This window comes from Columba livia, chromosome 10 (assembly GCF_036013475.1).
Source record: "Columba livia isolate bColLiv1 breed racing homer chromosome 10, bColLiv1.pat.W.v2, whole genome shotgun sequence".
Lineage (NCBI taxonomy): Eukaryota > Metazoa > Chordata > Aves > Columbiformes > Columbidae > Columba > Columba livia.
In genome coordinates this window covers 4,895,458-4,922,059 of record NC_088611.1, presented here as the reverse complement: position 1 = coordinate 4,922,059, position 26,602 = coordinate 4,895,458, and the positions used below count along the sequence as shown (strand labels likewise).

The 26,602-nt window shown below is 41.9% G+C and overlaps 1 protein-coding gene across 6 annotated transcripts; it reads left to right on the top strand.

Annotated features, from left to right (window-relative positions):
• On the top strand, positions 1-25,965 carry SHISA5 (shisa family member 5). 6 transcript variants are annotated; one of them, XM_065074509.1, is made up of 7 exons: positions 7-165; positions 3,142-3,310; positions 3,677-3,748; positions 11,782-11,973; positions 19,782-19,897; positions 20,964-21,182; positions 23,046-25,965. In XM_065074509.1, the coding sequence occupies exons 1-7, from the start codon at positions 108-110 to the stop codon at positions 23,123-23,125; spliced, it is 906 nt and encodes a 301-aa protein (XP_064930581.1). In that variant the 5' UTR covers positions 7-107; the 3' UTR covers positions 23,126-25,965. The 6 variants fall into 6 exon arrangements, with proteins under 6 accessions (XP_064930583.1, XP_064930581.1, XP_064930585.1 ...); XM_065074512.1 differs by lacking the exon at positions 7-165 and adding an exon at positions 509-518; XM_065074511.1 differs by lacking the exon at positions 11,782-11,973 and having other exon boundaries at positions 1-165.
• The last annotated feature ends 637 nt before the right edge of the window (positions 25,966-26,602 follow it).

Below are 26,602 nucleotides of genomic sequence, written 5' to 3'. Positions count from 1 at the left end.
CGAGACAGCCCCGCCCCGCGCGCGGCTCCTCCCGCGACCGCGTGTGGGCGCCCCGGGGACCGGAGCTCCGGCTCTGACCGTCCGGCGGGGGAGAAGCGCCGGCGCTCATGGCAACGTGGCAGGGCGCGTTCGGTCTCGGTCTGCTCTGCCTGCTGCCGGCGGCCGGTGAGTCGGGGGCGGGCGGTGCCGGGTGCTGCGAGCGGCGGGGCGCGGCGCTCACGGAGCGCTGGCGGGTTCCGGCGTCTCTTGCTGAGGCGGCTTTTGGGAGCTACTGCCGGGATCCTCCGCGGCCGGGGCTGCTTCCTCCTGGGTGGCCCTGCCGAAGCCCTGGGCACGGGAAAGCCCCTGGCTTCGAGCGGAGACCCCTCAGCTCAGCCGTCCCGGCAGTGGGCACGACCGGCCCACCCGAGAGGAGGTGGTTTGTCACAGGCCCCGGGGTGTGCAGGTGATCTCCACACCTGGACAACGGGTTCTGGTGCGAATTGGGTCCACTGAGAGAAAGATACACTGGAAGCGAGGTAGGTTTGTGTTCATACCAGTGTGGTGTTAGCAGCAATTAGCGTCCCAGTAATGACTGTGTGGACCCATCTAATGAGAACTGTCTACTGGTAAACCTGAGGTAAGGAGAGGGAAACGATGAACCACAGAGTGGCTGCTGGTCACTTTTAATGCTTCCCATTAAACCCCTTCACCTTTTCACCCCCAGGACAGTAAATTTTAGCCCTTTAGGACAAGATAATATAAATACTTGGGTGTTAAGTGAGGATATGGCATAAACAGCATTGCTTATATAAATGCATTTGATATTTGAGTTCGTTCAGAGTTATCACATGCTGACATTGATAATAGTTGTTTTCTTTCAGCAGCCCTATGTGCAACTATATTGTTATTGTGCTTAAAGGAGAGAGCATGTGGTCTTCCTCAGTTTTGTCATGTGATGAGAAAAAGTAGATGTAATCATAGAACTTATCAGAAAAGGAGAAGCACTCTTGATGTTGTATGTGTCAGTGACATCGCTTTATCTGATGGATCAAATGTTGCACGGACGTGTGCAGGAAAGGTGAACGTGATCTTTTGTGGATATGCAAGAGGATGTTTAACTTGGTCAGAGTAGTAAAATATAACAGTTTGTCTGAGAGCTGAGCTAGAGCATGGCTGAAATGGTCAGAATTTTATCTCTTAAGTGCTTCAAAGGGTGAGCATCAGAAAAATGGCTCTTTAAGCTGGTTTACAGTGATGGTGCTGATGCAGCTGTAAGTTAGAAGTTTTCGTATTGGAATGGTTGGGGACCTTCAGTGGAAATAGTCTAGCAGTTCTGCTCTTGAGGTGGAACTTGATCACTTTGGTAGAGGGTTTTTGTGATATTGTTTGTGTGAAATCATCAGGTTGCTGTTCTGCAGGGCAGGACAAACCCCTCAGTAGCAGATATATCAAACAGGAGGTCATTTCTGCCTCCCTCAGCTTTAGCCCTCATGTTGTGCTGCATTGGACATACACTGGACCTCTTCTGAGGAGGCTGAAATCATTAATGTGGCAGAAAACCAACAGGGGAAAAAAGTCCCACAAGCCCCTCGTTGATTAATTGAATCAGTTAAGGAAGAGTCTCAGGACTGCCACAATCTGATGGAAAAGAGAGGAATAAAGTTATTTTATTGTGCTGCAGTATCACAATTGTGAGATGGAGGGAGTAATTTTGTTGGTTGCCTTGTTTTGTTTGTAATTTCAGAAGGTATTTTGGAATCGGTTTAGCTACCTCTCATTTCCTTGTTGGCCATACGGAAAGGAGAGAGTTGTTAGGTGATGTTATGTGTCTGCAGAGGGAAAATCTAGTGAACCAGACAAAACCATGTGTAAACACATTAGCAGAAGTCGTGGGGTATTGGTACAGTTGTTCCTCCTTGCTTGTGTTTAATAAACCTCCACATTTACCCCCTTAGAACTTTTTTTTTTCCTTTTTAATGTTGGCTGAAATATTCAGTTATGTCTTGGTGCCAGAGAGTCAAGACTGAGTTTTCAAGTGGCAAAATCAGTTTAAATGTTTCAGGAAATACCCCTTACTTTTCTTCTGAAGGGACATAAATTTGTCGTCTTTGACTCTTCTCATTTGCTTTCTCCGAACAACTACACCTTAAGTAATTTGAGCGTCTCGGATGGAATGTGGCTTAGTAGCAAAACATTGCGGCATGTTTTGATAGCGTGATAGGAAGGAAAATGAGGAATAGAAACCAGCTGCCACCAGCGTTTATGACTGAAAACTATAATGATACTCTTGCTAAAGATTCTTCTTGGGAAATGCTTTTTGCTTAAGCTTTGGGAAATATTTTCTTTGTGACGGTTGGAAGCTTTTAATGTGCCGTTCTTACATTGCAGTCATTCAGGCTTGAGAGGGCAAAGAGAGAGAGAAAACAGCCAGTACTATATAGAATATATCAAACCAATGGAGTGCTGAAAAGGGTGGGATGTGCCCCAAGAAACCCATCCTAGTATGTGAACATGTCAATTTCCTTACTACTGTAGCTGCACTGGTTGAAGCTTGCAGAACGCTACTTGACCAATTTTAATCCTTGGAATCTGTGTTTTAGGACGTCTCTGTTTTATGCCATGGATTAACAGGATCAGGATTTTCTGTGAAGTAAACAAAGCAGCAGATAGAAACAACCAAGTCATGTGGAAATCCAGATCTACAGTGAATGTGGTTTTGTTATACCTTCGGCATTGAGTCAAATAGCTAGGAAAATGTATCATTTTCTTCTAACTGATCTTAGGGCTTGTGTGGGATTTCTGCCAGGTCTGGCTGTTCACGTTGCGCTTTGAGTCTTTATAGTAATTTGGTAGCCACCAGCAGATGAAGTGAAGGGAGCATCACCAGTATCTCATCTTATCTCAGTATATTTGCATGGAGTTTAGTCCTTTGTGTCTGTGTGAACAGTTGGGAAGAGCTGCTTGATGAAGACGAGATACTTTGTTTGCAAGGAGCAAGTAATTTGCCTTTGCCATACTCTAAAGAAATAATTTATTTGTAAGACCTAACCAACATACTTGAAATATAGTTAAATGTTAACCTGACTGGTCAGTATGAGAAAGAGACTTTGTATTATTATTTCTTTAGTTACTAACTATGGGATTTTATCTTATTTTCAGTTTGGGGTGAGGGTTGTCTGCAATATGTTGATCGTCATGGCAAGACACAACCTGCAAAATCCTGTCCCGACTTCTGCTGCGGAGATTGCAGGCATCAGTACTGTTGCTCGGATGTGTTCTTGAAATTTGGTGAAGAACAACAATTTCAGTGTAATCTGCTTGGTGGAAGGTATGAGGCAAAGTGAATGTATGCAGCAGGTTATAATTCTGTTCTCAAATGGCAAAAATACACATTTTAATGGTTAAAAACTCACGAAGGGACCTTTCAGGTCTGTATCTGGCTGTATCAGGGATCTATATTAATGCATGTAACTTACCTGTAAAATGGAATGAGGTGCGCAAATCAATGCGTGAACTGGTGTATGTTTTCTTTAGCATTTTCAGATACTTTTGGCTGATTTAATTAATCTTTGAGGATGACAAAAAATACTCGTTCTCTTTTTAATGTACATTACCTTTCATAAGCATTTGGAATTTAGCCAGGTACTTCAATAAGTTGTAAATTCCATTTTTGAGATGAATTCTCTTACTACAGGAGCACTGACTTGAGCAATGTAAATTACATGCGGGTTTTTTCGGACCCTGATGATGACATTCCTGGCCCCAGGTAAGGCATGCAAAGTCTCAGCTTTTAAAATGATGTTTATTTGCAGGTTCTTCATTGTGCAATTAATACATGCTCATAGAAAATGAAAAACTGATTTGTGTGTTAAGAATGTGAAGCACTCGAACTCTGTGTCCATGTAGTGATACCTGAAGCAGCAGATATGAGGAAGACGTTACATTGTGCTGTTTAGATCACAACGATTGCTGTGTGTAGCAGTCTGTATTGTTACTGGAGGGGAGGTTGTCCTCTAAAGCATTAGCGTGTGTGCTCTGTACTTGTAGATACTGACAGGTTATGTCCAGAATAGCTCAGTAACAGAAGCTGCTTTTGTTTGAAGCATCTCCTTGCTTTATAGCATCTTTTGCGCTTAGTTTTTGTCAATATTTCTTGTTCTATTTCAAAGTATGTTCTTTTAAGCCTGTGCGCTATGCTGGTGATTACAAGACACCTGCTGTAGAACGTTCCGATTTTTCACAGCGTGGAAGACCAAAAAGCGCGGACAAGGGTTAATGCTGAGCTATGAGTATTTGAGACATCGTATTTTTGAATAACTCCGGGAAAAGGGGACCCGTGGATGTTGCACAGGAGCCCCGGCCGTGGCTGCGGCCCTTTTAAAAGGGGGCGGGGCGAGCGGAGTGACGTGCGCGGGGGCGGAGCCGGGCGGCGGGCGCGGGGCGAGCGGCGGCGGAGGCGGCGAGCATGGGGTGAGCGGGCGCGGCGGGCGGGGGGACCCTGCGGCACCGGGAGCCTTGAGCCAGCGGGGCCCTGGCAGCGACATCGCCCCCGCCTCCTGGGCTGGGGCGGCGGGTGCTCGGGGCCGTGCCCGTTCCGTGGCACAGCGGGTGGGAGCGCCCACTCGTCCCGGGAGCTGCCCGCGGTGGGAAGGAACCTCGCCCCGGGCTCCTAGAGGCAGCGCTGCCGTGGCAGGGCCGGGGCATCGGTGTGGGGAGGGCACATGAACGTGGTGGATCGTCTTTTGGCCCAATAGCCTTCCACAAGGAAGGAGTTGATGTAAGGAATATTTTGGAGGAGGGATGGCCCATCTTCTTTGCTCGGCTGATGGGCCTGTCTTAAATATCTTCAAATGGTTCACATACAGCAGGCATGAGCCTCATCTTGCAATCAGTGTTCACTTCTGGATGCATTTTTTAGTAGAAAGATATGAAAAAACTTCCATTTCTCATCTTCGTGGCTGCAGAGATATTGAATCTGTGCGAGTAATAAAAGTTAAATGTAAAGAATGTAATAACTATTTTTTTCCATGCTAGCAAGCATAGTTATTAAAAAACACAGAAAAATAAAAGAAACAAAACCAAACCAATCTGCACAATTATTAAAGGAATTGTAACCAAGGCCCACAGTCCATAAAGGTGCATTTGTAAATGACAGAAGTCACTTAGGAAGTAGCAGCTAAGTTGCTTTTGTTAACTTTGTTTTCAGCTGTGGAATGTCTAAATAAAGACAGAATCATTGATGTCCTTGAGAAAACGGGTCGTTAGTGATTTCTCTTACCTTTCAGTTACATCACAGCTTTGAAAAAATAATGTGTTGTGCAAAGGCCTAGACTGAAGATCAACCTTGCTTTCTGGTTAGGCAATTTTAATAGAAAGTTGGTAATTATTCATGAAGTACCAACCTTGAAAAACTAACCAGATGTGACTCCAGACCACATCCACATCCCAGAACTTTCCAAAGTGACTAATGACGTTAGGTGTTCGATTTAGAATGTTTCAACTTTGGGAATTAAAGTGGTGGGACCTTCTGTGACTGCGGTCAGTGGGACATCAAGTAGATTTCTGTTTCATTACAGACTTTGCCCAGGTTTTTGTGTGGTGGTGGTTTTTTGTTGTTGGGTGTTTTTTTTGTTTGTTTGTTTGTTTTGTTTTTGTTTTTTTTTTTTTTTTTTGTGTGTGTGTGTGGTTTTTTAACCATGTAGTAAGCTGTATTCCTTCTGGAAGAGGTGTCCCTGGTTTCTGCCTGCAAGGTATACTCCACCCTCACGCTCCATGCCAGTTTTTTTTCAAAAGACAGGTTTTACATTGCTTCTTGATAATTATGTTTCATACTTTACTGTCTGGAGAGGAGGGCTGGTGTCAGTTGAGATATGTCTTTGTATCTCCAGCAAGAGGAGCTTAGTCTTTAAAGAGTTTATAACAGGAGGAGATGCAAGACAGGGCAACTTCCTTTGTGCCTCATGAGTTGCAAATCTGCCCTTCTCAGGGAGGAGCTGATGGTTTCCTGGATTAAGGGTCAGAAAGCATTTAGTTCTGCGTTCCTGCATCTTGCTTCTTCCTACATTGCTACTACCCTGGCACATTGCTCATAAATCCTGGCTTTTAAAGAGGATTTCACCTCTCTGAGGGCTTATCACAGACTGCATGAGAATTTGCCACTGGGCTGAGTGAGCTGGGGTGTCTGTTCTCCCTGCTTGCAAAACCTGCCACAATTATGCTGTGATCCTGTGGGGCAGTGTTAGGGAAGGGTTCATGGCGGTATGGATCTTCTTCCTTGTCTTGTCTAGATGAGGAGGTTTTAGTTTGCTTGTGCTTTTGATATTTTTTTTGCCATGTTTATTCTGGAGTCTTCTGCAGAAGTCCAAGTGAAGAAGGCACCAGGTTTTTTTAGTAGGTTTATTCTCATTAGTATCCTTTAATGTTCATATCTTTCAGTATTTAATATTGAGTATCGAGTGCTGTTGAGGTGCTTTGGGCAACTCTATTAAGTGTTGTTCACAGTGCAAGCAGTTCATGTCCTATAATCTTCTTTTGGATGTTTTGAAGACAATAAATGACATTCTTCAGAGCATCTTAATAATGTACTTTAAAGTACTTGGAAGCATTGTGCTTCCCAGACACTGCATTTGGAAGCAAATGTAAGTATTTTAGGAAGAGTATAAAAGTCAGCATTTACTCAATTTGGGCTTTTTCCATTGTTGCTTAATTCTGAAAGATCATTCAGAACTTTTAGGTCAGAGCATAGGCATAGATTTCATACCAATGAGCTTATTAAATTTGCCACCTTTTTTCCTTGCATGTAAGATGACCATACACAATTTGTACAATTTCCACTGGTAGTGAATACATTGTGGCAAGGATTTACTACTGGAAGGTGTTTCACTCTTTTTTTTCCCTTTTAATTGGATTACTGAATTTTCCCCTGATCTGCTCTGGTTTCAAAGATGGATTGTGAGTAGTAAGGTTAGTTTAGTTGTTCTTCCCCTTTCATTCTGCAGTATATAGTATTATTGCTTTAGGAAACTACAAAAAGCAGAGCACCGATTTACTGGAACCACAATTGACATGCATTGGTAACATGGTTATTTAGCCTTGGTGTGCCAATTTTACAATAGTGACTCTTACTGGAAAAGGAGATTAGATGACTCATATCCATAGTTCAACTAATTGTGAAGTATTTGGATGTTTAAATAGTTGAAGTGATTCAGAACATCTGTATCACAGTTACAGAAGGAAATAATATAGCTGGGGCAACTGATACCAGTTTTTCTAAGCAGAAATCATTCTGATTTTTGTCATGGGCTGATCAATGTGTTGTCTTGTCTTGGTTCTGCTTTTGTGACATGGACACAATCCATGTCATTCTGCCCACCTTTGTCTGAAATGCAGCATCTGTAATGGTCTACTTGAATTGGTAAATGTCTAACTCTGAAAGATGTGGTAATCCTAGTTTGCTATCTATCAATTTAGATGTTTTTAAGCATGTTTTCTCTGTAGACAAAGTATAAAATGCTGTGATATTGAACTAAGCCCCATTTCTCCACCTCATCCCTTATCACTGTCACAGATTTCAGTTTACGCTGTATGGTGTGTTTGGCATCTTCAATAGGTTGTCAATGATAAAAAAGAATTAGGAAGATTATTCCTTGGAAAAGAACTTCTAGAAATGTAAGCAGTCTCTATTTAATGAGCAGAGGACTTGTTTTCCAGTTTTGGTCCTTAATATTTTCTGTAATAAGTGAGTTAAACTGCGTACAGAGCCTGTTCTATAAGGCTTGCATTCAGACACAGGCTAATCTCACTAAGGAATGTAAGCTTCTTGTCTGGAAACAACTGAGATTTGGATTGAAGCTATTAAAAAAAAATTGTTCTGTGTTTTTAGTAGCCTGAAAAGTAAATGTAAGCTTGTACAATTTGTAGTTGTAACGTGTATTGTAGAGCATTTGGTTTTGTGTTCACTGTTTTCTCAGTGAGGAAGCTACTTAAAGCTGACAAAGCAGTTGTGAGTTGCCATTAGTGAGTTCTCGGCTGCCTGCTTGAGGCAGGGGGTTTAATGCTTGTGTAGGTTCATCTCTGAAACTGAGATGGAAGGAGAGATTGAAAAATGCTGTCACAGCTCGAGAGACAGTTGTGCGCAGTTGGGTTAGTGTGTCCTTCTGACTACAGAAGGCTGTTTCATGGCAAAAAGCAAGACAACCTGGCCTAAACATGCAAAGACACAGTAAGATTAATCACTTGGATTACGTTCCAGAGTTCGTTTTTCTGTGGTTGTGTGCTTCATTGACTGTACGTACTTACTAGAGTGTTCCATCTTCTATCTCTGTGGGCTTTGCTATGCCTCTGCACAGTGTAACTCTGAAAACAGTAAATTTTTAGCATACAGGTTGGGTCTGGAGATAGCTTGTCAAACAGCCCCAGGCAGGGTGACGCTCAGAGAAGGGTCCTGTAGCCCAAGAAACAAGAGTCAGATGCAATTGTGTTTTGAGTGCAAGATGTTGTCTGGGGTGGGGGGAGGTTGAGCACAAGCTGAGGTCTGGAGTTTGCCATCGGTGCTCAAGTGTTTACTACTCTGAAATGGTGTTGCCATCAGAGGAGGAGTGAGCAAACAGTTGCCATGCGTCTAGATGCCAGCTGCTGCTAAGCCAGGACAGTCCTTTTTGGTGCCCAACATGGGGTATGAAGGGTTGGGATAATGACAGATCTGACCAGAGCGTGTTAAACCAAAATTTGTTGTATGCATTTATTAATTAGTTAAGTAGTCCCTGTTCACAATGTTTTGCTTGCCCACATGGCTGTACTACCTAAGTTCTTACATGCTCTATAAATTCCTGGTGGTGCTGTTTATCACCTCTGGGAGAAGAATTAGTGTTATCATATTTCTGTCCTGTGTAATATTGATTTATGATATGACAACATCTATGACCAAATGGTGAAGCTGGGATTTGTGTATGGGATTGTTGTCATTCCCATCCCTCGGGCACCATCTCTTGGCATTGATTAGTAATCACATCCAGTCCATGGGGAAGGCTGGGTCGGGGATAATTCCCCCCACTCTTTCACCTCCCCCTTCATCAGGCTAGGTACAACAGTATTTGAGAATTTTTAACGCCCTGGGCATGTTGAAGCCAGCATGCTCTCATTGCTATGTCCTCTGAATGTGTGCCAAGTTATGCTTAGAGTTACAAAAGATTTTTTTTTAGGATATCGCTCAGAGGTTTGTCCTGAGACTGGATGGTCCTGGGTGGCATGGCACCTGGGAGAATATAAGCAGTTATCTAGAGAACTTCTCAGCTGCAATGGTTTGGAGCTACAGGACCCTGATGAAGTGATAGACTATTTAGAAGGAAAATGCTGTGGCTGTTCCTAAGAGGCACAACTTACCACACTCTCCACTACTGTGCAGCACCCTCAGGGGAAGGGAGGGAGAACAGACCGACAGGCCCTGCAGCTACTCCTGTCCTCTTGCCAAACACTGCAGCTACTCATACCCAGGTGACAGGCACATGGCTACTCAAACCCAGGTGACAAGTACTGCAGCTGAGCCAGAGAACCAGCCCGTGTCTGTACCAGTTGCCCCTATACAGAAAAAGAAATACAGAAAAAAATCAGTTTGCTTGGTGAGGGATGATGATGAACCAGAACAGGAAGAAGAGGCAGAACAGGAGATAATCACTGAATCCCCATCCCTGAGTGAAGTGTGAGATGTGTGAAAAGATTTCAGCTGCTGTCCAGGTGAGCACATTGTTACCTGGCTGCTCCGATGCTGAGATAATGGGGCTGGTAGCTTGGAATGAGAGGGTAAGGAAGCCAAGCACCTGGGTTCCCTGTCTAGGGTAGGGGGCATTGACAAGGCAGTTGGGAAAAAGACACAAGCCCTCAGCTTCTGAAGGCACCTTCTGTCAGGCATGAAGGTGCCCCTTTAAGGAAGATGTTCCCTGTCACCCAGGCAAGTGGACCACCATGGGGAGAGGTATCCAGTATCTTAGGGAATTGGCGGTGCTGAAAGTGATTTATAGTGATACAAATAATGAGCTATTACCCACAGATCCAGGTGAAGTACAGTGCACGCAACCCATGTGTTAGAAGTTTCTTCAGAGCACACTGTTGTCATATGCCAACTTATTGACAGTAATGTCCTGGAAAGAAGGTGAGGGACAAATGATGGATGAATTGGCTGGCCAACTCCAGCAATATGAAGAAAGCCTGTGTTCTTCAATACAGGCTTGCATCTCAGCTGTGGAGAAACAGCCAGACATGCTGAGAAACTGTCCCAAAAGTTCCAGTGATTTGAGGATAAGTTCTACTCCTCACCTGTACATACCAGTATTTCAGATATTAGGGGTAGGTGTTCTTTGTCTCAAGAGGGAGGATATAAAGGGTACACACAATGGGGCAAAGTCTGGTTTTATCTGCGTGGCCATTGGAGGGGACATGAGGACATGGAACACAAAACGTACCTCAGTCCTAGAGGCATGGGCGCATGAGTTGTAAGGAAAAACAATCACAACAGGGGGTTCTGCCAGGAAAAACACTGCTCCAGTTTCCAGTGGGCAGTTCTCCAGACAGAGTAGGAGAGCTGATCTTACCTCTGATCCCCTTGAAGGGACTTCTGATTCATTTTTACTAAAAGTGAGTAATGAATACCATGACTAGGACTAGAGGGGCCCTGCCTTCAGCCAGGTGGAGGAGAGGGACAACAGGTTTATTGGACTGTGTGGATTCGATGGCCTGGCATGTCAGGCACACAAGAGTACAAGGCTTTAGTTGGCATCGGTGCACAATGTACCCTAATACCATCAAACTGTGAAGGGGCAGAGCCCATCAGCATTGCTGGCGTGACTTGGAGATCCCAGGAGCTGACTCTATTAAATGCTGAAGTGACTCTAACTTGGAAAGAGTGGCAAAATCGCCCTACTGTGACTGGCCCAGGTGCTTTGTGCACCCTTGGCGTAGACTACTTCAGGAGAGGGTATTTTTAAGGACCCAAAAGGGTACTGGTGGGCTTTTGGCATAGCAACTGTGGAGACCGAGGACTTTCAACAGCTGTCTGCCTTGCCTGGTCTCTCAGAGGACCCTTATGTTGCAGTGTTGCAGAGGGTCAAAGAACAGCAGGTGCTAGTTGCTGAGACTACAGTGCACCAGCGGCAATATCACACTAACCAGGACTCTCTGATTCCCATCTGTAAGTTGATTTGTGAACTGGAGAGCCAAGAGGTGATCAGTAAGACCTGCTCACCCTTTAACAGTCCCGTGTGGACATCCAGCGGAGGGTGGAGGATAACAGTAGACTATTGTGGCCTGAATGAAGTCACGCTGCTGCCATGCTGGGTGTGCTAGAACTGGAGTCAAAGGCAGCCAAGTGGTCTGCCACAGCTGATACTGCTAATGTGTTATTCTCAATTCCTTTGGCAGCAGAGTGCAGGCCACAGTTTGCTTTCACTTGAAGGGCATCCAGTACACTCTGTTTTCCTCATCCTCTTCGCCATGGCACTGGGTACAGGGAAAGGAGAGTTAACGGTTGCCATGGGTCTAGTTGCCAGAGGCAGCTAAACCATGACAGCCAATGACCAGAAGGGCCAATTCCCATTAAGAACATATGTAGGCCAACATGTTACGTAAAGCTGCCTTCCGCCGGCATTGTACCCATGATGTTGGCAAAGGCTAGAGGCCCATGTGCCTGGGGTGCCCTGGATGGGAGTATGAAGACCCGCCACATGAGTGCCCAATGGATAATCCCCAGCTTCTAACCCTAAAGCCCATTTTCAAAGGTCCGAGGCCTAGCTTTATGTTTTCTTACAGGGCAGGACATGGAGATGCAGGTCACACTAGTGCTCTCACTAGTGACAGGAATAGTGACAGATACAGACTACAGAGGCTTGGAGGTCTGTGTTGTATTCTGAACATGTCGTTAAAGATCCAGGATCATCTTGACAAGCTTGCCAAGTTGGCTGAAGAAACAAATGAAATTGCTGCTGCATTGAGACCAAGCAGGTTAGGAATGGTTTTCAGTATGTTTGGGTTTCTTTCTTGGTGTGGTTAACTAGTTTTCCCAGTGATGATAGTTGCAGTTATTATAGTTTGTATTGTAATAAGTTGTATTAAGCATTTTGTAAGTCAGTATATATTAACTGGAATATACCCCCTTGAAAAACCCATATGGGATAATTGATTTACCTGATTTAAACTTTGTGTTTCTAACTTTCATGTATGTGATGACATGTGAGCGATGTGGGTAAAGAAGGAGGTGCGTTTTGTGTAAGAGCTGGGTTATATGGTAAGCAAAGCTGGTGGGTGTAACCTACTCTAAACTTCCTTTGATTGCAGTTTCAGTGTGTTTGGCAAGTCATACACCAGGTTGCAATTTGCCAGAAAAAATCCTTTTTAAGAAACTATTTAAAACATTAACTCTTTAGCCAAGCTAGTTCCTAATTAGTTACTTAAATCTGCTTTTTAGAATTAGTATAGTATTGACAGTAGCAAATTCATAGTATTGCAGATGTTGTTGAGGTGGGGAAATTTTCTGCAGTACTTAACTTTTTTTTTTTCTGTTAAACTTGTTCTGTTAATTCCATAGGCCACTTCAAAAAAATCCCTCCCATTGCCTTTATGTTAGTCTAAAATTTCAATTAGGGTGAGTGGTAACATCCTGTATCATTAAAGTGGGATAATAACAGTAGGAGGGGAACTGACTCACTGTCATGTCCATGCCTGTAATCAGTCTACATTCTTTTTTTGCCACTGAAGGAACATTTTGAATGTATTTATTATCTGTAGAAGCAAGAGCTTGTTGTGTTGAAGGCCAGTTTTTATGCTGAGCGTCCAATGGACTTGCCTGAAATTCTTGTGACCTGCCTGAAGCTGCAGTGTTAATTCACCGTTGATGAAATACTTTAGTCCCGCTGACTGCAGCCCTGAGTTTTTTCTGCTTGTTATGTGCGTATTTTTAATGTAGCAGTTACCTATAGCAATTAACTGTCTACAAAGTGTGCAATAACATATTTCCTGGTAAACTTCCCTGGAAAGTTGTATTTTTAGTTTGCACTACAAAGGAATTTATGTAAATAGGCATATTTGGAACAAGTGAAGTGTTCACAGGCCAAGAAGAGATGCTTGTATACATCCTCCATGATATCCTGCTAGATCCAGGTGTCTGAGTAAAACTACAGACTCCAGGAAGTTCCTTCCCTGCCGCTTTCTCATACAGGCTGTTTAAGAACCTGTTACATGTTACTTAAAGAAATCGAGATGTTAGCATCCTTTAAAAAAGTAGTAATTAGCTTTACTTCCTGTAGGTCTTGTGTATGAAATTAAAGTTTATTATTTTGGGCTTAAAGTAACCCACATCAGCTTTCCATTTGAACAAATATAAAAAGGACCCATTCAGTACATATTTAGCAAACTTTTTCTCAAAAGACTCGTGTATTCTCTTTTTCTGTAACACTTTTGCAGTTGCAGGGCTCCTTGGCTTACCGTGGCGTTGTCGGTCATGGCAGAGCCCCTTGCCGATGCTCAGGGTCACTGGGCTGTGCTCAGCTGCTCACGGGGGATATGGCTCAGGGTTGTTCAGGCTGCAGGTGAGCAGAGGTGGCTCAGGGATTGTGTTGGGGGGCTCCTGCTCTGAACTTCCCTTCTTTTTGAGGGTACCCAGAAAGTACTATGGAAGGTCGCGACAAGTTTTACTGGTTTTCAGTGGCATTTGATGGGTGTCCATGCTGGAGCAGTTTAGCAGTTTACAATTAGTGGTTACTTGAGCTGGTACCACACTGATGGGTTAACCAAAAGGAAATAAAACCATTTTCTTCATGTTAAGGAGCTGTCTGTGGGCAGGACCCTCAGAGGGACACTCTCAAGTGCTAACTGGAGTTAACATTTGTCTGAAAGACCAACGCAGACATGGCTGTTCCAGTCCACACTTCACTGCTTTGTGTCGCTTCTGAACCTGCCGGTCTGATGAAACTACTGAAGATTTTGTAATTTTGAAACCATGCTGTTCAATCTGAGTCTTAAGCTGCCTGTTGCCCACCACAGGAATCACTGGACCCTTGTTTCTTAGACACTTCTTGATCATGCAGAGTTCTCATTTTGGGAAGGGAGGCTCTGGGTTAAGTGGCTGGAGCAGGCCATGGCTGGCACCAGCAATTAGTGTGATTGCACCTGTACTGTGAGGCTTAACTCTTCGGTGTACATTTTAATTGTCCACATGTGCTGAAGTTCCTGCAGGCCAAAATCCAGCTGTGCTAAAATAGTCCAGTCAGTCTATCAAGTGCTAAAGTCACGCTCGTGTTTTCCTGTGAGTGTTAACCTCACAGGAGTTTACTTTTTGTGTAATAGTAAATGTTGGTTTTGAGTCTCTAGCAAAGTGGTTCTTATGTTTTGAATCTTCATGCTAAAATGTTAAACTGAGGAAGTGTGTTATTGGTAAAGTTATAAAAACTAATCCCTCTGAAAGACTCTTAGGAAGTCATATTGCTTTTTCTTTAAAACAAAAGAACAAAAGTAGTTTATTTTCCTGCTAAGCTTTAGAGGCAGTATGTGGCATTGTATGGCTGTGACTAAAATATTGGATTTATGGGATCACCTTAGTCAGGGGATTTGTTTGGTCATGCCCTATTCCTGGGTCAGGGCAAGTCTGGACATTTACCATTCTGACGCATTTCTGGGAACTGTATCCTCTTCTGGAGCAGTGAAGAATGATACGCCTATACTCATTTTTTTTGGACTTTTAGGAGCGGCCTAAATTATCTTCTGAAGTCTTTCCAGACCACCCTGTGTTACAGCCATTACTCAGTATTTGTAAATGTTTGTTCTTAAAACCAGCCATGCTTTTGAAAAGGACCCTGCCAACATGTGTTTTTGTAGCATGGAACAAATCTTAGAATAGACTGAAACTTGCAAAATAAATAGGCTGCTTAAACTATTTTTTTCAGAACTAAGTGATCCTGTTGTTGCTCATTTGGGTATTTTTTTTCTTTTTTAGAGACAAGAGGTGCAGTGTGCACTATTGTCATGAATGCATAGATAGGCAAAAACTTCCTTTACAGCAGGGCTTACAAAATGTCTCCAACTTAAGTGACTCAAAATATTGAGGTTTTGAAATATGTTACAGAACTTGAAACTTGGATATTTTAAAAGGCCTTAAATACACTCAAAGAATTTTACGTTTTTTTTTCCCACTTGACGGTGTTTAAGATTGAGAATTCTCATATTAACAGCTGCCTTGAGAATTAACTTCTACAAATGAGTTTGATTCTCTCATTTTAACATGTCCATTGCAGCTCATTAAGTACCAAAAAGGAGTAAAACAGGCACCGAGCACAGAACTCCCTTTTTGTGAATTCGTACAGGTTTTGAATAATTAGAAGGCTGTAAAGGTAAGGTGAGCCTGCGAGGAGTGCTCGTTACACCTAGAATTTAGTGCTTTCCAAAGGTGAGAGAACAGGGGTGGAAGTGGAGCAGGCCCAGGAAAGAGAGCGGTGGTGGTAGGAAGGGGCAGGGGTCCTCTCTTCATATTCACTTTCTCATGATTTTATGAGAAGCTGCAGTTTATCATTGCTGCAGTAAAACTGCTGTTGGGTTTGGTTTTGTTCTCAGTTTTGTTTTCTATTAAATTATTGGCAAAAGTTAGCTGTTCTGTGAAGAGAAGGAAGCAGGAAATGGCAGTGAACGAGCTCAAGCTGTTTATAACTGTGTGTGCTTTATTTAGAGCCTATGGTATATATAATGTGGGAGTCTGGAAACCCATTCAAACTGTGATGCCAGAAGAGCATTCTGATCTGGTGCCGTGGCCACCCTGACTTCTGAAGTTTGTTTGCAGAACGCAGGGTGTAAAGTGTGTGGGGGGGTTGTTTGATTTTTCTTTTTTTTTCTTTGTTGGTTAACCGTTCAGTGGAAGAATCTTTAAGCTACAATCTTATGTCTTGTCTTTTTCATTTATGTGTAGTGCTAACAGTTGGTAATTAAATTATCATTTAATGTGAATGTATTTTTTCCGTGTGTTTTAGGAGACTTTTCAGACAGATTCATCAAATGAAAGCAATCAAATGAAGTAACAGTTTTATTTAAGAAAGGAGTATAGGCTTTCTAGAGTTAGCACACTGCAAAAGAGTCTTAATACAATAACTGGAGTATCTTACAACCTGAAGCTTAGATGGTTCACTGAGTAAAATATACTGAGCACCATTCTGGCCTCGCTTGAGTCACATTTTCTATTACTGTGAGCCTTCCTGCACTTTTCTCAGCAGTTTCACTAGCAGGATATTACTGAATGTTCAGGAAGGGGTGCTCAGTACTGCTGGGGCAGTAAAAGGACAGACGTTATTACAGTAAGGTAGTCCCTGGCCATTCAGATACTCCAAAAGAGTATTGCTAGTTTTGATTATCAGTGGGAATGGTTAAAAAAAATACCGCAGAGCTCCACTGTTGAAGAGTGGTGCAGCAAGTTGATAGCACACACTGTTTTGTTTTCCATGTCACGCTGCCTTCTGCTGTTTCACTATATTAGTCTGCATGAGCCCAAGCACGGGTGGGAAAATTATGCTTCTGCTCTAAAGCAGCTGATAAAATGCCTACAGTAATCCAGTTGTGTATACTCCTTAGAAAACCCTGGGAAGAGCTGACTCCCGTCTGTTGTTTCACTCACTGGGCTGTTTCTGAAGGCTTATAATTTGGTCAGCAGTAATCACAGAGTGTTTCAGTGGGAAGGACTGAATCACGGTGTTTACACACACAAAACCACACTCTGAAGTGTACACACTTGACACACCTGTACTTTAAATACGTGCCTCCATTTAGCTCTTTAAAACACGTATGCAAAATGTCATCTTGCTGTGGTCATGTCATTTTAGCAAAGACACAGACAAATGATGAAAGCGCACAGGGTGTCTCTAACAACTTGGTGAAAATAACTATATGGCGGGGTTGTTTTCCCCTGAGCTTTGCTTTTGTTGCTTTCCTTATTAGAGATAGTAAATAGGCAATGAGATATGTGCTTCAGTAAGCAGAAAACTTTATTCCAAACAAGCAAATGGAGCTTATGCTTCAAACTGACCAATGTTTATATGCTGGTGGTGGGCTCCTGCTGTTTTCTTCTCATATTACAATGGAATTGGGTAAAGATAAGGGCTGTTTGCCAGTTTGCTGCTGTGCTAGTTTATTTAGGATGAGTAGACGTTGCTCCACTTTGTCTGTTTTGTCCATTTCTCAGGTTTGTTTGATTTTGCCCAGCCTCTGCTAGAGTTCAAAGCCGGTCATTGTCTGTAGAAATGGAGAATCCGAACTGTCCTTGTCAGGCTAAAACTCTTTTCTTCAAACAATTTCTTTCCTGGGCATAGTTCACTAGCAAAAAAAGTGTTTTCCTTCTTTACTGGGGAAAAAGCCCAAGGAAGAACCTGGAAGACACTTTTCTTTTGTTGTCTCTGCTATTGTTGCTTGGTAATAATTGTGTGTAATGGAAATATTAACTTCCTTAGCGAGAGAGCTTTCTCAGGTTGATACAGAAAGCAGCAAGAGCAAGGAAAATGCTGTTGGCACTCTGAAAGCAGCAGTAATTGTAGTTAACATTGATTGTCATGCAGTTTCCAGAGGTGTCCATAGGTCGTTACAGACACTCATGCTGTTTCTTGCAAACATTGCAATCAATATGGTTAAGTCTAGTGAATTAATCCGTCTGCACACTTCTCTCTCTTTCTCTTCTTCAGTGTGTATATGTATATATATAATTAGTATTTAATAAGGACCCTGTATAATTGATCTGAATTCCACAGGTCACTCTTAAATCTAATCAGTTTCCATGTAAACAAGTATTTGATGTGTGTTTTCAAACCAAGTTGATGGATGTTTTCTGTTGGCCTCATGGACAGCAGGCAGCCTGTATTTCAGGATGCGATATTATTGTGCGTGTTTATCTCTCCCCCCTTCCTTCCCCCTCTTGAAATTACATTTCTATCTTCCTTTCTATACCAGTCTTGTAAGAGAAGATCTTTTTGGATGGAGATGAGCTGGGTGTGACTTTACTGGGCTGAAGTGAAACTAATGCTCATGAGGAAGGGGGGAGCACTTAAATGCAGCATAGTTAGGAAGGCATTTGCATGTGCAACTTACAATACTGTGAAGGTGCAAATAACCGTGACAAAGCATGCGCACATCTTTACGTTTTTCAGCTGTGTTGCAATCATCTGCTTTCCTGGCAGTGTCTCTGACCTCGCTTGTGTGACTTCAGGAGGCTGCAGCAGTTCCTGTTTCAGACAGAAATGCTTGGGTGCAGTGACTGTAGGCAATGCACGGCATCAGATTGAGTACTTGAGGAGAAATTCCGTAGCGTTCATTTAGTACATCACTAAATCAGTGCACAAGTTAGTTACAGTTAGATAAAATTGTTGCTCAGATTCTTTAAAGAGATTTGAACCAAGCTTTTTCTTCTAGCTGTTGCAGAAGGAGAATAAAATTGATGGAACCTCTCTTAGGGGAAAAAAATGTGTTTTAAATTGAATGTGTTTTATATGTCAATGCTTAACCCTCAGTAAACTGGACACTGAACATAAGTTGCTCTAGAAGACTGAGGTGAAATCTTCTGAATTTGGGCTGAGGATAATAAAGCGCTTTGCCTCTTTTCTGTCAGTGATTTAACCTTCCAGTGTTATTGATGCTCAAAAACAATTTTCACATTTGGTGGCTGTTTGATAGCCAAGTCAAAATTGCTGGAGGTTCCTGAGATGTGTAATATTATTTAAAGCTGTTAACGGGAAACTGAGTGGGGAAAAAACGTAAAGAGTTCTGTAGCCACAATCTCTATGAAGGAGCAAAAACAGGATGGATATAAAACTGGTGCTTTACTCGTTATTTTAGAGCTGCTTGTTCATTAAACCTGACTTCCTGCAATTGTTCCCAAAACTGATGCCTGGTTCATTTTTTAAGAAGTAAAAATGCTGGGGACTTTGCCATCTATGGAAGAAGGGTTTTATTAATTTCAGGCAGTAGGAAACAAATCATGTTATTTAACACTTAAAAAGGAATTGTCACTAGGCATTTAATGCTTTACAGAAGCTTTACATCTGCCTCCATCATTTGATACACCAGCTTTAACCTTTATAGTGAGTGATCTTTGGCCCTTCCATACGAGGTTTCTGTGGTTTAGCAGTGTTTCTGTCTCCCATAATGTACTGTAACATACTTGCTGTTGCAGTAAAGTTGGCGAATTTCAGATCTTACAAACCTTGTGAAACGTGGCTTCTAAAGATGCCAGGCGTGAGGGAATAGAACACAAGGAACTCGCCAAGAATCTGCAGCGTGGAGGGGTTTGCTCAGTACCGAGATCATCTCAAGGTTGGGCTGGGAGCTCTTGCAAATGTGCCAAGAACTCACCGTCACCCCAAGGTCTGGGGCGCTTCATTTCAGACACTCCTGGGTGTTCAGAACAGTCCAGTAATGCTTGGAAAATCAGGTCATCAAACTGGTGGCTTTGAAACCTTATCGCTGTAGCCTTTTGGAACACATAAAGGGACCCGGTTGCACTAAAATGACAAGAGTTGCAGTCACACTAAAACAAGAGGGATCAGAGACTCGCGTTGGGTCCTTTTTCTGTCCAGGGGAATGCATTCTCTGTCAGGTTGGTCAGCTCACTTGCAGACCTGACCTCACCTGGTGCTGCATTTAACAATTGATTCTTGTTTGAATGCATGAAGTAGGAAGAGTAACAGATTGGGGGAGCAGCAGTGTGATTGCTGCAGAATGTTAGGTTACGGTAAAGGGTAATAAATCTGCGGGAAAGACTCTAACTACTTCTGGTGGTACCTTTTTTGCAGTTTTGGAACCTTTGTTGCGATTGGAATTGGTATTTTTGCGGTGATTGCAGTTACTCTTATTCTGTGCCTCACCTGCTCATGTTGCTGTTTGTATAAAGCATGTCGAAGACCACGGCGTAAGTACCTGTGTGGTTTTTTTTCTTTTTCATATATTTGAACAAGACTTTTTGTTTTCTTTTTTCTGGAAAATTGTGTTCTTATAAGAGGTGAAAATAATGTTGCATTACATCTCTGCTACAAAACTTGCAATATCTAAACATTAAAAATAAGCAGTTTAGCTGCTTCAGAGTGTGAAGTTGCAGAGCAATGTTTTGGGATATTTTTGGAGGAGTTAGAAGGTCTCTGTCCCCACCCCCTTAATGTGTGGATTTTCAGATTTTTGTGTGTGTGTTTTTTGTTTTGTTTTTAAGTGAATGGGGGATAGAATTAAATTCAAATTGGTTCCAAATATCTTAAAAATATGCTTGAAAAATATGCCACAGGCCCGGGACTGCAACAGTGCAATCTTGAACAAAGTCTGTAATTGTAGCATAAAGAGGAAGGAGATCTTGAAAACAAATTATTGCAATTTATTATAAAGTGTTATATCTTCTCCCAGTAAAAGAAATGAACCAATGATGCAACGTCAGCTCCTACCAGAACTGATGAGCTAATGTGTATTTGCCTTTCTGACTGTTATTTGAAGACAGACCTACTAACATGTGGGTGCATTAGTGTGTAGACAACATACAAAAGGAAACTCATTTGGGCAATCCTGGTAGGGATTTCCTTACTTAATAAAGGAGATCTTTCTCACCTTAATCCTTAAAAGCCAATCACATTTAAAAATGAGCAGTTTTTCCAGTCTCATACCAAATGATAGATCGGTTGGCTGCAGGATTGAGTTCCTGGTTTTTGAACAGTCCGAGAAAAATTCTTTGCTCTTTGTGGTTGTGAAACAAGGAGATAAGTTGGCTGCTGTCCCGGTATGCAAGGGCTCTCATTACCAGCGAGACCACTGGTGGGACAGTCAGAGGCACAGGTTTCTAAATCTTTTGTGGAACTTCAGAAATGAAATTACCCAGATTTTGAAGAGATAAATTGATCTGAAGAGAGAGCATTTTGTACATGACTGTTGTTGGCTGTCCTGGGTGATCTCCTAGAACCACCAGCACTAACCATGTTCCTTCTGCTTGTTTGTAGCTGTTGTCACCACCACGACGGCCACAACGGTGGTTCATGCTCCATACCCCCAACAACAGGGAGTGCCACCCAGCTACCCAGTCGCCCCATATCAAGGATACCAGCCAGTGGCCATCCAGCCACAGCCGGGCATGCCGGCAGCACCCTACCCTGCACAGTATCCCCCCCCTTACCCCATGCAGCCGTCAGGACCCCCAGCTTATCATGAGACGATGGCAGGTAAGGCAATGCTGGGTGTTCCTTCATCTTTGAAACAGCTGAAGAGACAGTCACTTTAGAGTCCATCTTCTATTACTTACATTTATTATTTTCTGTGACTATATTAAGTAAATGTAAACAAATTATATAAAACTGGGGTTATGGTGGATGCTGTGATTCACCCTTGCTGAAACTTCCCCATCACCATTTCTGTGTTAAGCATGGCAAGAGGAGATGTACCTGGAGCTGTATTGGCGAAGTCTGGTGGCATATCAGACTGCCAGTGGATCCAGTAGAAAGTTTTACTAATGCAGCTGAAATTTCATATTAAGATCAAAGTCCAGTTAACATATGCATAGTAGTTGAGTGTTTCTACACACCCTTTCTAATCTAATATTTGCTAGATGTTTCAGTCTATACACAAATGGCGTTTTCTAGTAGTTCATCACTATGTTTATAGAATACAGAGTCTCTGATCAACTTCAGACAAGCTTGCTGATGACTAGCAGTTAGAATTATCGGAATTTCTTTTCTTCTGCTTTCCTTCTTTCACAGTATTGTTTTCATGCAGCTTCATTGTTGCTGTGACTAATTCCCACTTCCGCTGGGAATAGCTGTTCTCCTGGCTGTTCAGAGGGGCCAGAACTCAGCTGTTGTCTGTCCCAGGATCTTCATCCTCTCACAAAACTCACCGTTCATCCTTCTGAATAGCAAGCAAAGCGTGGTCCTGAAGAGTAGACAGTGCCCTTAGGAACTAAGTCTTTCATGACAACTCAAATGTAAAATAGCTGTTCATGGTCTTAGGTAGAAATTGCACAATAACAATGTGCAAACTGACCCCCCCATGTAAAAACACTGACTTGGCAAGCCTTGCGACTTTATTTTTCTGTTGTAGACTCTGAAGAAGCTGTGGGTTTTATGGGATTACCCCAAAGCACTTTGGCCTCATCTTTATCATGTGAGGGAACCAATCAGCTTTGCTTCTCCTACTCGCTGGTTTCTCAAACTGTTGCTGGTTTCTTAGTTCTTTAATATTATTTTTTTTGTTCTCCTGGGAGAATCTTGAAGCACTTTCCATGTTGCCAGCTGAGAATGCCTTAAAATGAGAATGCTTTCCTTTATTTGTCTATTAACCAAAGGGTAGTCTCTTAATTAGGTCACAGGCAAGGGAGAGAATACCTGCTCTGTCACACAGGAGCCAAACCCACTCGCTTTACAAGGTCAGCGCAAGATGAGCACATCTGTACATTCCAGGGATCTGATCAGGTGCTGTGTTATTTAAGACACCTGAAAATGAAGAGAGCAGCTTGTCTCACAATGCTAGAAAATAAGGATATCTTCTGAGTGATACAGTATCTATGTCAAACTCTTTAATGTGTGCTCAGTTAGTGGGGGTACATTTTTTCCACTGTTACTGTACTTTTTAATTAACTTTGTGCAACTTCCCAGGAAAGCATTTTCTCTGGAGGAGTCCTGAGATGCTTTCTCTGGTCCTTTGCCCAGTGGTTTATTTTCACTTCTTGGCTTACTGTAGGTATATCCTGTTGTCTGTGCTTCTCTGACTTCCACTAGCTGTTTTTTTTGACCAGATCCATTCCTTTTGTTGTAGACTATGTTCTCCCCAGAGGCGAACCATGTTCTTGTGGCTACCATAATACACATGTACACTCAACCATCAAAAAAACCCCACAAGAACAAAGGGTTTTGTGATCTTTCTTTTGAAATGTGGATGCTTTATGAGTTTGCACAAATTGTTCTCAAATCCAGTTAAGACGCTAGATAAATTGAACCTCTGTGTGCTCAAAACAGAAATTGCCATTATAGATGTAGAATTTGGAATATAAATTGTACAAATCTGCTTTTTCTTGTGTTTTGCTTTTGCAGCTGGTGCGGGAGCACCGTACCCAGTCAGCCAGCCCCCGTACAACCCTGCTTACATGGATCCTCAGAAGCCCGTCTATTGAAAAGATCTTCTACTATGCTTCTGCATACAAAACTTTTAAAAGTATAATTTGTCCTGTTTACACTGTGCACCTGCAGTATATTTTTCTGGAAGACAGCAGTCTTTTTTCTCAGTAAAGTGAAAGTTAATTCCTTATTTTTTTTTTAATGTGAGTATGAGGAAGGAGTATTTTTCTTGCAAAGGTTTTTAATTTATACCTCAAGCAAATACAAAAAGATGTTTTGTTCTATATACAATGAGAAGAGCATTGTCAGACACCCAAAGCTGTAGCAATCTTTTGCACAGTATTAAAACATAAAGACTTAATCTCTAAGAAACTACCTGATGCATGTTATGTATGTTTTGCCTGTTTTGAAGCTACTATTGTTAGGTAAGCTATAGTGTAATACATTTCATGTACCACTCAGAAGGGAATTTTCCTGTTTTTGAAACACATTTGCCTTCAGTAAGGGGTAGCAAACCACATTTAATTGTCTTTGGACTAGTTGATTTTTTCTATGGTAAGTAGCATAAGTTAATAATTTCCTTATTTTCTTTCCCAATTTTAAGGCTTTAAAACTGTGCCTTTATTGGGTGTTTTCTCAGGCCATTTTAATTTATAGCTAGAAATGAGCAAGAAAACCAAACTCTCTGCCACTTCGTAGGACAAATAGATCAAAAGCTGAAAACCTGAGGATTCTTGGTAAAAATTGTTGGACAAGTATTTGTTGTCCAAGTATTATTGGACAATTTACTTAAGTTGTGTGTTGTTGATGAGTTTGGAAGAAAAATTAGCACCTTAATCATACGTTAAGCAGAAGCTCCTACCAATGTTCAGTCCTGCCTCATCACAGGGAAGGAATTTAATTTACAGGAGAGATGTCAGAAGTAGATTGGGGTTTTTAAATGCTTAGGGTTTGTCACTGTCTGTAGTGAGAACCGCAGCTGGCAGGAACCTGGGGATGACAGATCTTTATAAACTCAGTCTTCATTTGAATACTGATATGCAAGGGGGGATAAGAAATCCCAGCTCAACACACAGGAGAGATTAAACCACCCTTGTCTTCAACATTCTCATAAAGCTGAGCAGAGAACGAGAAGTCAGGGAAAGGAAGAGTGGTAGGGTCTGGTCACAGCGAGGTAAGGTATGTTCAACTAGGTAGTGCTTGCAGTCATGAAACGTCCTGAGACATCCCCACGACTATTATTGCTGTTTGCAAGGCTTTTGGCTCTGTACGCCCGGTATTGATCAAAAGAGTAATGATTTTTTTTTTTAGTGTACTTTACAATTCTATCTTTCCTAACATTGAAATATAATGTGTAATTCCTCAGAAGAGCTGTCTAGTCCCTATGTATCACGGTGACATAATTGGTGAAATAATTTTGACGTATCTCATACACTGTTTTTACTTTCTTAGAGAGGCCATTAGGCCATATGTCCTGCAATTCTATATTTAGGGTGTATTACTGTTTGAAAAACATAGACAGTGGCATTGTTTTACCTCATGATGGATGGAAACTGCTGCTGTCAAAGGCAGCCTTATTTCTCTTCCTGATTTTTTACGTTTATTTCTGGGTTATTCCGATTATTTTTTCAGTAAAGTCTTCAAGGCATTTCAGAAGAAACTTGTAGAAAAGCTTTAGCATTGTGATTCATGACAACCTGTGCCCTTGTGTTACACCTTTCTAAGAGTCTTGAAGTTAATGGCTAGAGTACAACCAAAAATGGACAGTGTCTTCTGTATGGGGGGTTAAGTGTTTCCCTAGAAATCTGGAGCTTTTATGCACAGGAGGGAGCTGAATAACTGCAGAAAGGATGGAGTCTGGCTGGTGAGGTGCGGCCAGCTAGCCGAGCACAGGGACAGTGTTCCCGCCCTGGGCTGTGTGAGGTGGTCACTCTGTACCTCTCCTTCTTTCCTCTTCCTGCTTTTGTCTGATGTGACAAAGCACACAGTTTGTGACACTGTTAGTAGGGTTATGTTTTGGTTATAAAAGGAAAATCTGCAATTTCACAAGAAGTTGGCTCAGTCATCTGCCATCATCCCAAAGGAACAGGTTGTAGGAAAGCAAAGTGACAACAATAGAGGTCCCCAAATCTGAAGTTTTCGTGTAGATGTTGTACAGACCAAATAAATTGCCCTGAACCCCACTGTATGTGGAGTGGTGGGAGGAGATGAGGGATAGGGTTAAAGATCCTGAAAATGTATAGCTTTCCTTCAGTGAACATATGCTAATAACTATATACAAGTGAAGAGGTGGATCATTACTATATGAGAAGTTACTTTAGTAGTAGTATTACCACTTCAGTTACAAAACTCTGAAAGAAAATGGTTCACCTTCCTCACTTCATAATTGGAGCGCCCGACCAGACAGATCTCTTATTGTTAATGTATGAATCATCATTAACAATGAGGCATAGGACCAAATTTTATTAAGTTGTCGCCATGCAACCCATTGAAACTTGTTTTTATGTGGTTAAGAGAATGGGATGGTTATGGGAAAGATGGAGAAGTTGATCCATAGACTTTTAGTTTAAGCACTGCTGAGTTGTCACTCCAAGCAGCCATTGCCTTCATGTTGATGAGTCGGTTCTCCACAGGGGAGGGGGAATGGAATTAAAATTTTAAATGTCAAAAGAGTCTATGTTCATTTTTAAAAATTCTGTAAGTGCCTTTGTTTCAGAAATGTTTTGTGAAACTAAGTACAGTAGAATACTCTGTACTGAATTTACTAGATAATCATTGTTGATTTTATTACACACTGTAACCTAGCTCTGTATTTTGTTTGTCGTTTAAATGTAAGTATTCAAAAGAAATGGCATAAACTTTCTGCACCTTTGTAATAAATGCAGTGTTTTAAGTATATTCTATCAATTTTGTTTTCTTAGCCACAATTTCAGTATTATCTATGAGTGTATCTGCAAAAGTACATTATATTTCATTGTGTTTGACAGCTGATGTTACCAGTTGTACTTTTAAGTCATCTTGTATCATGAATATTATTTTTGTTAATAGAGACTGGAGCCTAATGAAAATTACAGGTCATATCATAAAGCAAGGACACTGTAAGCTCCTGAATGATTTTCTGGCAGTGCTTCAGCGCTAAGCTGAAAGGATTGCTTCCAAGTCCTTGTCCAGCATAAAGAGTAAATTAAATGCATGAAGTTCAAATGCAGTAGCCAACAAATCCCAAGACATTTGAAAAGTTCTAGTGTCGACTTCAAAGAAGTCCATAATTTGATTAAAGTTTAATATCTTCTCAACACATATTTTGACTTGTGCTGAATACCGTGCCTCCTTTATCAGTGTGACAGATTCAACATACGGTAAGTGATACTTTCTGCTCTGTGTGAAAACATTGTCGCTAATGGATTTGTATACTTTCAGTAGGTTTGAAAAAATGCTTTCGTAATTTTGTATTCATGCCCCTGACTTACTAGTCCTTCACTTGAAAATATTTTCTTTCACCAGGTCAAGAATGCTTTTTATAAGACGCAAAG

Bases quoted from the DNA above. Each gene is read 5' to 3' on its own strand.
- SHISA5 (XM_065074509.1), top strand. From the start codon at position 108: ATGGCAACGTGGCAGGGCGCGTTCGGTCTCGGTCTGCTCTGCCTGCTG. The intron at 3,749-11,781 runs GTAAGGCATGCA...GTTTTCTTACAG, and splicing joins GATGACATTCCTGGCCCCAG to GGCAGGACATGGAGATGCAG. The intron at 21,183-23,045 runs GTAAGGCAATGC...TTGCTTTTGCAG, and splicing joins TTATCATGAGACGATGGCAG to CTGGTGCGGGAGCACCGTAC.